The sequence below is a fragment of the Rhea pennata genome, chromosome 1, assembly GCF_028389875.1.
Source record: "Rhea pennata isolate bPtePen1 chromosome 1, bPtePen1.pri, whole genome shotgun sequence".
Classification (NCBI taxonomy): Eukaryota; Metazoa; Chordata; class Aves; order Rheiformes; family Rheidae; genus Rhea; species Rhea pennata.
Genome location: NC_084663.1, coordinates 202,538,305 through 202,552,854, shown reverse-complemented (window position 1 = coordinate 202,552,854; position 14,550 = coordinate 202,538,305). Strand labels below are relative to the sequence as shown.

The window sequence follows — 14,550 nt, the reverse complement described above, 5'->3', positions numbered from 1 at the left end:
AAAGTTATAAAATAACCTTTTAGAGAATGAGTAATCAGACTGTTACTGTGTATTCTGACTCTAAGACTCTATATGAGCACCCATAGTCTGGCAGATGATTCTTTTTTAAAGCATTTGTTCTCAATTTATAAACGTGGATTTTTCATACATTATCTCCCGCACTCACCCATGTCGTGTATCTCATTTGCTTCTTAAGCTGCTTCAGACTCTCTTTTCAACAGCCTCTTTGACCAAGTGACTCGCTTGTGACATTTTAACTATTATTGTGTCTTTAATATTTTTTGAAAGAACATTCATCATCTTCAGAGTGCCTCCAGCCAGTGGCTCAGGTAGAAAATGATAGAGAGAGACTAGGAAAAAAAAAAGCATTACTAGCTGGCTGCTTGATACTTAGGTAGTTTCTTAAAAGGTAGGAGAGAACTGAGCCTACTTATGTCATGTTTTAGTAGCTATAGCAGCTCTACTCCTCCTCTATCACACAATATAACATCCACAATACTATGATGAGCAAATATAGTATAGAATTTTGCAATGTGGGTAATACTAAATCCACAGAAGATTATCCATTTTCTCCATGGTGATAGAGTCTGGCTACTCAGCAACCTACTTTTTCCATTAAATTTTTCATGATCGAGCTTTGCTGCTGTGACTTGATTAAGAGTAAATACCTTTATCTGTTTTTTAAATAGAGGCACAAAAGGTGGTGGAATAACTTTTTCTTTTTCACTCATTGTTTGTGAAAACAGTTCCTCGCCCCTTGTGGCTCTTCTATTTTCTTGTTTGATTACATCTTAACATCTTAATCAGATGACTGCTGTGATCAAGAATGACTTTAAGAATTTGGGGAACTACTTTGAAATCACAAGGAGCATGAATTATCTCAATCTAATTTTAGCTCTCTAACAATTAGAGATCAAGTTTGAGATAACAGTTTAGACCACTCAATCAGCGGAGAAAGTCCTTCGGAGTATGTCTCATTATGGATAATGGATCATTATGAATATGAATCATTATGCACTCCATTACTATAGATGTCAGGGTTGCTCTACCATCTTAAAACCTAAAGTGTGAAGAAGATGACTTGGAGCTGGACATGCAGTCAAGCATAGACTTGCTGCCTCTGCTCTCTGCTGGTAAAGTACAAGACCTTTCTAGTGAGGAAGCACATCTGCACTTGCATGAAACACTGATACACACATCAGACCTCTGTAGTGCAATCATGAACCACATGTTGATGTAACTTGCAGACCTAAACTTGTTCCTGCTTGCTGCCCTCAATCTCATCACCATCTCCTTCTCTTCTAATCTTGTCCTTACATCACTAATACTCACAGCTGCGACATATCAGGAATATTAAGTATCTTTTAATAACCAAATGAAAGGAAAAGTTATTATTTGTATAAAATAATGAGGTAGTTTCCTAATTCTTTGCATCTGACAAGAATAGACATATATGGGATGTTCTAAAGGTGAGATTGTGCAACTAGTAGACATACATTTCTGGAAAGTGTATGTATGATGGACAGAATTTCATGATACACCTCGACATTTTAACCCTATATAATTACCCTGTAATAATTAGAAGATATTTAACACAGTTGGAAGACTGGAGGGCATAAGGAGAAAGGGCTCTTTCCTAATCTCAAATGCACAGGCATGCAGAGTTTTTCAAGATGCACTATGATGTGCACCTGTGGATTTGAAGGAGCAACTCAGAATGATGAGGCTTTGTAAAGCAAAATATTGTGCAAAGGAATTGAAACTGCAGTAGAAGGTAAAATACTTTATATGTACAAAATTATACCCCCCCCAAAAAAAAATAGAACATATATTCTTATTCAAGATATTGCTGAAAAATGAGGAGCTCAGATCCATGGAAAAAGTATTTTAAAATCCATAAAGTTCCCTTATTTCAATCTCATCCCTTTCCTGAAACAAATATATGCTTTGTAGCTCCAATTACATTCTTTTTTCAAATGAAATTGAAAAGAATTGTACAAAATTGTTCCCAATAAGATCTTCAAAACATTTCTACTTCTAGTGAAAACAATGAAAATTTGCCAATAAATTCAATAGCATTTGTCCTACTTCTGAAACTCACTCTTATATTCTCTTCTAAATGTAAACGCAAAAGTGTAACCCACATTTTTTTTTTCAATTTCAAGGTGAATATAGCCATAGTAATGTCTATCATGGTCACCAGTGACCTCTTAGAATTTTTCTTTTCAACTGAAGTGAATATGGGTCCATCTGAAATCATGTGGGAATTTTGTCTCACTGGGGCTAAGATTTACCTGCAGTACTCAAAAGAATATTTCCAAGAGTGAGAAGAAGAAATCTCTTTGAACTCAACTAGAACTTGAATGAAGTTACTCACAGGAGCTGAATCTGAGCAATATAACATTAAGTATCTTTTTCTGTAATAAACAAGAAAATGTAGTATTCCCATAGATGTCTGATAAGCCCCGAATAAAAAGCAATTATAACAATTATTATAGTAATACTTAATAACTATGTATATTATCTTAAACATACCAATATTAGAGGAATTTTTGCTGTTGCTCTATCTTTTTAAAAAGTTGTGGATCATTTGAAAAGATGAACAATGTGTGCATATGTTAGTTAGCTTTTTATGGCAGATTTTATGAGTTTTCTAGAACAGTCACACATTTTATTCTTTCACATCTTTACTGAGATATATTTCGTTCTTTCATTTCATTCTCTCATGAGTCACCAAGGAGAAATATGTATAGATATATTTTTACTTCAGATGTAAAATTCATACCTCACTTGTGAGCTATGCAAGGAAAATAAGGAGCTTCATTAAACAGAGCTACAAGTTGTCTGTGAATATGATTTGCAGGTTTGGGATTACTTTCCTCTGAAATCATTAAATCTTCACAGCTAAAGAAATTTTATCTCCTTGAAAAAATCCACTTATTACCTCATACTGATGAAGAAAAAAGTGAGGTTTTTAAAAATATGTTTCTTAATGACATAGACAACAAGAATTTTCTTATGTATATGCTGTGTTATGCATATTTAGTTTCTGTAGCATGCATTACAGCACTTTTTTAAAGAGGTAAATGCAATTTAAGGAAAATTTCCTAAATATATGAATTTCAGCATAACCTCACGGAAGCTAAACGAACCAACTTCATGGTTTATAACGTCTTCATTGTTTCCCTGAAATATACACTATGAAAAAAATCCACATATCATCTCTATTCAGCTGAACTATTTTTTTTTATGAGAATGGAGCAAAAGCATTTTTGTCCCTGGTTTTACAGGATGTAGAGTTGCAGGGCAAACAAGCAGTAATGGCAGCCTCGTGGAAAATAAAATGTAATCGCCCACATTTTTAATTCATAAGACATGAGTTGCTGATTAGTATTGTATTTTACCCAGCAAAAAGTATTTCTACTGTGGACCTGTGCTATAATGAATGAAGATTAATTAAACACTTGGTTGGCTATGGTTGCTGTTTTTCAGCCAGTGATCATGATGTAATTATAAACGAAGAGGGCAAGCATATAAGTCAAAGCCCAAAACAAGAAGAGAATTATGAAATCTCCAGAATACAGCTCAAGAAAGACCATAAAATTTATAAGCAAATTTCTGAGTGAAATTAGAAATAAAATGTGATAGTTTGTAAATGGGGAGAAGAAGATACTAATACTGGTACTTATACTACTTCTAACATATACAAGTAGCTATCAAATTATGGTAAATTAAAATATGTACCTTAGGATATCAGAGGATTATCATAAGTGGTGAGGCTAAAAGCAGTAATTTCCAAATAGTGTACCAGAGGCAGAAGTGTCCTATTTATTCTTAATATTTGGAATTGAACAGGATGAAGTACTTGCGTCATATAAGAGTTGGAAGTTCTTTTCAATCTACTAACTGAAGTGGATATAAAATAACTTCTAACAGGGAACAAACTTTATCAGATTAGACTTAGGGGAAAAGTCCTAAACTTACAGGACACCAAGATTTGGAAGCAGTCAGTGAGGAAGCAGTTTAAGATTAAGAATGAGCAAGCTATCCAGCTTCTATGGCAGGAAAAAGAGCAAGTGTGATCTATATATATCTAAGAAAAGAAAAAGACATATATGATTGAAGAGCTGAAGAAAAAGAGATCAGTCTGTTTTGTTCCTCAAAAAAAAAAAAAAAAAAAAAAGTGATTTGATTTCAATGCACGTATCTTCTGTGGAGGAAAGTAGTAAAGGACCATTTCACAAGAGAGAGGTATCACAAGAGCCGTGTCTCGAAGATAAATCCAGACAAATTCAAAATAAAATAAAGTCTATTTCATGAGATTAAGTAATCAGTGGAGCAAACTGACAAGGGAAATAGTGATTTTCTCTCTCTGATATATTTGAATCAATAGCGGATACCATTCCAGGGACTGTACTTTGGCCAAGTTACAAATTTTGTGTGAAGGTAATTATGCTAATAGACTCAATGAAATTTAATGAGTTGTGATATTCAAGAGAGAAGATTAGAGAAGCTAATACTAACTTCTGACCTCCAACTGTGAGCCTGTGAATTTCCTGAATCTCTGTAAAACGTTTGAATTTGGAGCAACTCAGCTGGGATTTGGAGCGCAACCACAGTAACTCCCAGGCTGATTTTCTCTAGAGCCTTGCCCATGGGGGTTCCCGCCTCTCCATATGTTATGTCTAAAATTGAACACCGCGGAAAATGGAGGAAAAAATTTTTCATTGCAACTTTATATAATTACAGCAAGTCCTATAACTGGAAGTTAGTAAATGATGGTAGAAATGAAAAATACTTTGAATCTGAATCTCTGTTATGAACTACATATCCTCATCTAAATTGCAACAGGTTTCAGCTGTGTTTATATCTAAGTTTAGACTTAAGAGTGATTCAAATAAATCCAAAATAAATTTTCCATGGTTAATGAATCAGCATGCAACAGTTATATATTCATTTATGAGGTCTTTAGTGTTTCTTTAAGAATACTCGAAGTAATCTAATTTTCAATTTACAATCAAACTTTTGGCATTACTTTTATAACTGTTTTCTTCTTCCCCCTGCCCCAAGTGTCTTTTAAATGGAGAAAAATATAAGACTGTACCAATTTAAAGCCATAGAACAAAAAGCGCAGAGGCTGGTGAACAAATGTCTCTAGGTAAAAAAGGATAACTGAATGAATGTAAAAGCTGTCTAATCCATTTCTTCCTGCATTATTAACATAAGTGACACTTCCCAGGTTTTGTACAGATTTGTGTGGAATGGCAAATTGCAGTGAAAAAGCCCTTCACTCCAGAAAACAGGCATGCAACACTGTCAGTCACGAAGTGTAGTGCCATTAATACACACTTCTTGAGCACCCGGTTTGTTCACTCTAAGCATATTGCAACAGAAAATGTCTCCAAAACTTAGGTCACTTCGACTTATTCAAAATACTGTGGTCCTGAAATCCCTCACTTACATGAACATATCACATTCTGAGCACCTGTGCTGTAGTTTCACCGCAGGAAAATTGAGAAGTTTTGGAATTTACTAAGTTCATCCAAGTTTTGAAGTTTTTATTTTTTTTTTTACCTATAGAGTGTTCAGGAGTGAAGCATAGAGTGCAAAAGAAGCTCTAGAAAGAGCATTTCGAGTGATTTCCTTAATCTCAATAAAAATATGGCCTTCCTTGTGGACAAAGAGCACATCTTGCATGTAATAACCATTTATTAAATATTCCCTATAGACACTGAAGTGTATCAAGCATACATGAACCTTAATTGTGGTTATATTTTATTGCTACTTAGATTATTAAGTATTTAAACTACCAGATCGCAGAATCTATATTCTCAAGAGTGGAAGAGTGCTAACAGCAATTTTACTAAATATTTCAGCCCTGTTCCAACAATTTCATGGAGGAAAGTTAATGGTCATAATCCAAGTAAAGCCCGCCTGAGAAAATCCCAAGCTGTGCTTGAAATACCTAATGTGCAGCTAGAGGATGCAGGGATGTATGAATGCAAAGCTGAAAACTCACGTGGAAGGAATGTCTTCAGAGGACAGCTGCAAGTGTACAGTAAGTGTAACTGCAGACAGTATTATCCAGTAATGTTATGTCCACACTTAAGACTGTAAATATATATGAAGAATTCTCAGGTGCAACAAAAAGAAATATCTTTCTTCTGAAATAAGATCCATGTGGAATTAAGCTACATATTTTTATTCCTCAGCAATGCATTAAAGTATGAAAAATGAATAAATAAAATTAAGTCCTTCAAAAGCTGGAAAAATAGAATTTTATGTTTCTTGATGTTTAAGGTTTATTTTAAAAACAGTGCTCTTATAATTTAAAAACCTATATTTTTGATTCTACTGACTTGCTAACACGCAATCTATACCCAATGCATCTGCCAGGAAACTCTTTTATAAAAATCTTAGGATTTTCCCCATGCTTTTATTAAACTCCTATTTTTCCCTTTCCATGACTCAGTGATGAGTTATTTTTAATTTCATGTATAGGAAAAAGAACCAAATAAGTGCTTTTATATTTGTAAAAAAAGAATTCAACCTAGGCATGCACCATTTCCTAAAGTTCTGGTTTTCAGAAAGGGCTGAAAATGAAAAGTTTTCTTCAAGGTCACCCTTTTGGCCTATGGAAGAGCCACAAACAGAACTCAGATCACAACAAACATGATCTAATGCTCTGGCCACTACATAACACTGACTCTCTCATTAGCTAGGATATCAGTTTTTATTTCTGAGCATAAAGATGCTACCTAAATCTAGGAGTCCATAGAAAACATTTTCTCATCAACTTTACAAAGATGTAAATAATAATTTTAAGTTTTTTTTTTAATTTCCATCATTGTATGATTGTCAAATTTTTTTTGTTGTTTTTTTTCAGTCATACCCTTTATAGACGGTGCACAATTTCTGCTTTTATGCATATTAGAATTGATTTAACATTATGGAAAGAGGATCCATTTCAGATTGTCTCTGATTAACAGCTATGTGAGACTGCTATATTATTTTGTTTTTCATTTGTAAAGTTTATTATTATATTTTAATCTACCTTATAGGCAAATTCAAAAAAAAAAAAAAAAAAAAAAAAAAGTCCAAATTAGAATTTCACCCCTCCACATTAGATAGTGGGGAGTGAAGTAAGTCAGTACAGGTAACAGAGCTTTCAAATAGAGAAGATCAAAAGTGACCTGCAGTACAGCAGAACATGCAGCACAAACTATTGACAGCCTACCTAAAGTACTGTTTCTGGGCCTTGAGAAGTAAATCCCACAGTGAGCCTGTCTCATCATAGGGTTCCTGAAGATAGCATTGGTATCTCATTGGTCTACAGACCTTGACATCCCTTTTCAGGGATGTACCTCGATTTGTGTAAATGTTGCTGTATGGCATTTTCAGCTGACAGCTGATTTTGCAGGATTTGGGGGCATTACCTGAAACAGCATTTGCTGCTATACTCTAATTCATAACAACAGTCGACATGAATTATTTATGTTAAAGCTCATTGTCTTTTCACTGACATCTTATTCCTCCAGGACAGAATGATTATTTTGGCCCAAAAATTCATACGTAGGCCATCATTCTTCACTAGGTTTTTCTTGTAAAAATTCAGAATAAGCTGTAGGACCAGCCATGTCAAACTATAGTCTCACTATTTACATATCTCTGCAGGAACTCACTTGCTGTCTGTTTGAATCTTCCTCATTTTGTCAGTTGCATCTGATCTGATTCACCACCGAGGAGTTTGAGGAAAGCCCAGAACACCAAGTCTGCCTGTCTGGTTACATTTAATCACAAACTACTGATTTCTTACCTGATGCTGTAATCCAGATGGGGACAGTCTGACACCTCAGATGTTGTGCAGATAGTGGTAATTCAAATGCTGACAATTTCAGATTCTTGCAATCTTCTGCTAGTTGTAAGTGCTGACTTAGCTGAAATTCAGCTATAGAATTGACAAGGCATCAAAAATTTAAATTTGCTAGTGGCAAAACATCCCCATATTCTTGACTGCAATCCATTTTTACAACTGTGATTTCCCCCAAGTGATTTGGTTATCTAGTAATTTACATTGACCTTTATTCAAGCTTAAATTTATTGATAGAAGGGAGCACACAAATTACAATTTTCATGGAGAAATTGATCATTAATCATTTGTAATCACTAACTACCACAATTTTCCCAATAACAAGTGCTGGTTTGAACAATCTTGATCCTCTTACACTCTGAACCTCTTCCTTTTGAGGGTGTGATATGGATGCTTAAGAGGAATCCACTAGATCTTCCTCTCTCCTTCCTCCTTCCCCCTTCCCCCTTTCCCTTAACCTTCTTCTTCCCCTTTCCCTTTCATCATTAATTGTACAAATTTCAGTGTCAGATCCTTTCTTACCTCTCTTTTTTTTATCTTTAATTAAGATAAAAGACTATTTTTTGTATATATATAAATCTGGCAAGGGATGCAACAAGAAAGGTTTATTCAAATATCACAGTAGCAAGACAAAGATGAGGGAACATGTGGGCCCACTACTGAATGGGATGGGGACCTTGGTGAGAAAGGATACAGAGTAGGCAGAATTACTTGAATGCCTTCTTTGCTTCAGTCTTTGCTGCTAAGGGCAGCCCTCAGGAATCCCAGAGCCTGAAGACGAGAGGGAAAGTCTGGAGAAAAGAGTACTTTCCTTTGATCAAGGAGCATCGTGTTAGAGATCTTTTGGGCAAACTTGATTACACAAATCCATGGGCCCTGCTGGGATGCACCCACACATACTGAGGGAGCTTATGGATGTTCTTGCTAGGCCACTCTCTGTCATCTTTGAAAGGTCATGGAGAACCGGAGAGGTGGCTGAGGGCTAGAAGAAAGCCAATGTCACTCCAGTCTTCAGAAAGGGCGCAGAGTCTAGTTGGAGGCCTGTAGCTAGTGGCGTCCCCCGGGGCTCAGTGCTGGGTCAATGAGCTGGATGAGGGGACAGAGTGCCTCCTCAGCAAGTTTGCTGATGACACGAAGCTGGGAGGAGTGGCTGATACACCACAGGGCTGTGCTGCCATTCAGAGGGACCTGGACAGGCTGGAGAGCTGGGCAGAGAGGAACCTCCTGAGGTTCAACAAGGGCAAGGGCAGGGTCCTGCACTTAGGGAAAAATAACCCCACGCACCTGGACAGGTTGGGGGCTGACCTTTTGGAGAGCAACTCTGTTGAGAAGGACCTGGGAGTGCTGGTGGATGACAGATTGACTGTGAACCAGCAATGTGCCCTTGTGGCCAGGAAGGCCAATGGTATCCTGGGGTGCACTGGGAAGACTGTTGCCAGCAGGTTGAGGGAGGTGATCCTGCCCCTCTACTCAGCCCTGGGGAGGCCTCATCTCGAGTTCTGTGACCAGTTCTGGGCTCCCCACTACAAGAGAGACATGGAGCTACTGGAGAGAGTCCAGCACAGGGCTACAAAGATGATCAGAGGGCTGGAGCACCTGCCCTGTGAGGAACAGCTGCGAGAGCTGGGCCTCTGCAGCCTGGGGACAAGAAGACTGAGGGGGGACCTTATTAATGTGTATAAACACTTTAAAGGGAGATGTCAAGAGGATGAGGCCAGACTCTTTTCAGTGATGCCATGTGACAGGACAAGAGGCAATGGGCAGAAACTGAAGCACAGGAAGTTCCGCCTGAAGGTGAGGGGGGATTTCTTCCCTGTGAGAGTGAAGGGGCACTGGCACAGGTTGCCCAGAGAGGTTGTGGAGTCTCCTTCTCTGGTGATACTCAAAACCCACCTGGATGTGATCCTGTCCAACATGTTCTAGGTGACCCTGCTTGAGCAGGGAGGTTGGACTAGATGATCTCCACAGGTCCCTTCCAACCTCTACCATTCTGCGATTCTGTAATTCTTTTCTTTTCATACATCTTTTTATCTTTCATCATTTTGTTTCAATATATAGGTACCAATGAAAAAGAACTCGTGAAAGCAGTTTAGGGCATTGAAAATGGGAGAATAGGTGTCTCTGCAATGAACATAATATAATAACTAAGGAAGAAAGAGACCAAGTAAAAAGAACAAGGAAATAAATAGGAGAGTTGGATAGAAACGGCATTACAAAAGACTGACCTAAAACAGTGAACTTCCAGCTAGCTTCCAGCAGTCATGTGTTATTTGTACAAGGATGCTGGTCTGTGCCACTAAAGCTGAGCCCTCACAGATTAGATGTTCAGCTTCAGCGTTACGAGGCAAAGAGGGAAGAAAGCCCTGCTCCCACTGTTTGTTACGTTACAGGGGCAATCAAACACCTCAGGCAAGCAACATCAAACACAGACACTTTTTGATCGTCTTCTTATAGACAGGCTTAGGAAAACAGACCTAGTTTTAGGCTCAGCCCACACTCAAAGCCATTACCTCCTTAAGCACAACTGAGACTATTGGAAGAAAGGTGTTATTCTCCAAGGGTGAAATAAAAGGGTAACATAGGGTTTCCCATCTCAAACACTATTTTAATCAGTTCCTACAAAAACTGCATGGAAGCAAACCTACTAGTGTCATTCTACATTAGTCCCAAATACATGCAGTAAAACTGCCTTGAAAGGAAGAAATTTCTGCAGTCAGAGCTGTGCCTGCAGTTGCTATCTTTCTAACCATGTCACAGCTACCCATTCCTCTTCTACTGCATACTTCCCAGCTTGGCCTTGTGTCCAGAATATTAACTTTTTCAGCCCAAACTTTTTGTTCTCATTAACAGTTTAGAATACTACCTGAAGTCAAAGTACTTGCCTATGCAAAATTTTCTCCTTTATAATTTTTTCAGTTAAAAAGTTGCATAATTTTTTGAGAAAGTAGTCTGAGCTTTCCACATCTGAATTTCATTTTGCATAAAAGATTAAAAAAAATGGTCTGTAAGCTTGCAGATTTATTGTCATTTTGTGTTTGTAAAACTTTTTGACATCTTCGACTAAAAAGAAGTGCAAGAAAGCAACATAAAATAAATCAAGGAATGGCCATGGTGATTTTAAAATCTCTGGAGCACTATAGAAAGCTATAGCACAATACCCATAAACACTACTGAATAGTAAAATATATCCTCCTACATTCTACATCCATCCCCCAAACTGCTCATTGGACAGATAAAAATCAGATTGTTCCTCCATTGTTCCTCCAATTGAATGTTGCCTTTATACGGAGAAAACTTTAAAAATATTCCATCTCTTGGAATCTGTCGAAATACTTCTTGTTAATATTCAAGTTTTCCAAGTAAAATTAAGGGCAATTACAGAGGGAATTTTTGCTTTCCCACATGTTTAATAAGATGATAATCATCCCTTTTTGTTAAAAAAATAAATAAATAGAGTGAGAGGTTGCAAATCCAGTTACACATTTAATCTGTAAGTCTTTTAGTTATTGACAGCGTTTAAGCAAAAATTAAAGAAATTACAGAGAGACTCTTGTGAATGAGCAGAGAAGGAATTCCATTTTCCTGTTGCAGGGTAAGAAGTGCATAGATGTAACCAAAGGAAACCAAAAAGCAAGACAAAATATTTTTCTCAACTGTGTATTCAGCTGTGTTCCTGCTCCATCTACCTGCTGCTTTGCTATTTTGTTCAGAATTTCTTTTATTTCACTCAAGGAGAAGAGAATCTTAGTCAGTACTTCTGCTGATGGCAAATTCAATAGCTTGAAAATAAAGAGTCCAGAAGCCATTTAATGTACAGCAGAAAAAATAGGGCTAAAATATTCCAAGAGATGAAAATACGACTGTCAACACCAATCAGTTGTACAACTGAGATTTGCAAGCTTGTGGTTATAGAGGAATGGCCATGCCATGGCTGTGCTATTAAGATCACCACAGCCAGAGGGTCTGCAGGTGTGTGCTGATAAGAACATCTCTGGATCAGACCTGATGAGACAATTTTATTTCAGTGTAATCAGATTCACATTCTAATTTCAAATGCTCAGGTTCAAGATGAGATCAAATTCAAAATACAAAAATGAGACCATTTATGTTTTGGGTCATATAGCAGAACTTTCAGAAAAGTAAAATAATAAAAAGAGTGAAATAAAAAGAGAGTAGCACAGTTTAATGCCTCTTTGAAACTACACAATTTTATGGCATCATTGGCTAACTTTTATGATTTTTTAGTTACAAATTTAACTGTCACAGCATCAAAATCACATTAACTCTACTCATTTTCAAATGAAAGAATTGCTGCTCAGCATGCTTCCTTCGTTCGTACTGAAACATTTAACTGAAAACAGCAGTAGCAACTAAACAAACCAACTGAATTCTATTTTTAGGACAGTTAGTACAATTAGTAGGCAACAAGTGAGCAGAAACTCCCACAAGTCGCTTCCAAGTACGACGTGGGATCTTTTGATTAACAGAAGCTGCCGGTGGCTCACTGCAGAGAGAGCACATACAGAACATTTTGTGCATTACCTTGACTTCAGTAATACTGTGGAAGCGGGTGCTTTGGGTCTTGGGTTTGGGAGTGAGGCTGGGTCTATCTTGTCTCTGATTTCTTCCACTAGAAAGAAATGAGTGATACTTTCTCTGATACCTTTCCAGCAATTACCTGGTCAGACTCTTCTCTGCTTAGGAATGGTAGACACTGCACTCACATTCTTTATCACCAGTGTGGATAGAACCAGTTAGTTACCTGTCATGCCTCCTCACATCTCCTCACTTCTTTGATTGGTGACCTGTCAGATGCCAGCTAGATTCAAAGATTTATTTTTAAACTCAGTTCCACATTTTAGGCAGATTATCAATTATTGGATGTTCAAAACAGAGAATTTGTTGTGACAGCTCTGGATTTCTACTCATTCCAGTCCAAAGAACTGTACAGTCCATTAGCAGCGGAATCCCTCGGCTACTTATTATCTCCATTTTTATTAATATTTAAGGTATTTAAAGTTAATTAATTTGATCTATCATACTTTTTGCTGCAGAACTTAACATTGTTACAATATGAAAAAAATGAAATCCAGATTATGAGCATACATTTTTATTTCTGTACGTGAATAAGCAATTCTTCACTGAATCATGAAGTTTTCCAAATGATAAGATTCTACATATCGGTATGTGATTGATCATTGTATTAAAGATCTGCATCTCTGCAAAGATATTCTCTGCTTTTTCAACTGGTTATTACATGAAATTTAGGTACTAACAACGACATATATGCCTGACTACCTTGACCCTTAAAAAACCCACCATTTTAAATAAATTAAACCCAGCACTCTTTAACAAGAACATATGCAAATACCTTACCAAATGCCCAACCATTCCTAGCTGAATAAATCATAATTTCCCAGTAGATTGATAGAACTGCACGAAACGGAGAGACTATAATAATTATTATTTTGAATTTATGAGATTTTGCCTGGTAGCCACAATGAAATATTTAGCAACACTGCAAGATTTAAGTTATTTAAATTTTAGTAAGAGAGTTAATTATCACAGTTTCTCTGTTTCATGCAGTGCTAGCAAGACTAGCAGTGTTACTAAATAGTCTGTGGATGCTAAATGTTCATAAACTCAATAATAATAAATACATTAATATATAGTACTGTAATTTAAGTTAATTTTATTTTCTGCTTTTTTTTTTTTTTTTTTTTTTTTTGAGGAGGGCTCAAAAACATGTGCATCTTCCTCAGAGTAAGCTAGGCCTTGTACAGGTCTTAATTGATTAGATCTTCACACACCTGCTAAAGACTTACCGGTTTGTATGGTTTGTATATAGATTTTTTTTTTTTTTCAGCCTACCCACACTGGGTGGAGAAACTTAATGATACTCAGTTAGACAGTGGAGATCAACTCCGATGGGAATGCAAAGCCACTGGAAAACCGCGGCCTACGTATCATTGGCTGAAAAATGGAATTCCTCTCTGGTCACAGGTACGTTGTCCAGCGAAGCACCAGTATGTTGCATGTTTCTCCTTTGATTCAGATAAAGCGAATTAAAGTACTGAAAAGTACTTCAGAAACAAGAGTATGATTTTCTCGCTTAGTTTCTTTAGTGTTACTACACAAGCAGATGTCGTATGCATGTCCCTCTTGGCCTATCTCCAGCACTGTAAGTTGCGTTCATCAGAAATTCCCTCTGGTTCAGAAAGTTGGGGGAGGTAGGGCATCCTGAGCTGTGTCTGCAACACCATCACCCTGCTCTTCATTTGCTGGGGTGTCCCTCTGAGCAACACTCAGTAAGATGGGGTTTTTGTTGGTTTGTTTTTCTCTTTTAGATTGTGGTAGTCTCCATAAAATTATTACCTATATCTAAGCTTTTCTGTATGAAAAATGAAAAAGCAAAAACAACTCAGAGAAGGGCTATCTTTGTTGAATCTGACTTCTTCATATCTCCCTCAGTGTTATGTTATATGTTATTTATCACACAGCATATTTTCGTTGTACATACCATACACTTCAAAACCCTAGCAAGCTGATGTAAGAGGTACAATGGACATTTTATGTTCACTAGATTTCAGCTCTTTCAACTTTCTGCGAATAACAGAACGCATACCTTCATCATTGACTGTTAAAATGTGGCATACAAGATTTCTAGAATGTGAAACATT

The 14,550-nt window shown here is 36.8% G+C and overlaps 1 protein-coding gene across 1 annotated transcript in view; it reads left to right on the top strand.

Moving 5' to 3' along the window:
- The window catches only part of CNTN5 (contactin 5), a 660,492-nt gene that overhangs the window by 504,756 nt on the left and 141,186 nt on the right, over window positions 1-14,550 (top strand). The window contains exons 11-12 of the mRNA XM_062567302.1: window positions 5,877-6,058; window positions 13,737-13,873. Coding sequence (XP_062423286.1) covers window positions 5,877-6,058; window positions 13,737-13,873 — 319 coding nt within the window. The remainder of the gene's footprint in view (window positions 1-5,876; window positions 6,059-13,736; window positions 13,874-14,550) is intronic.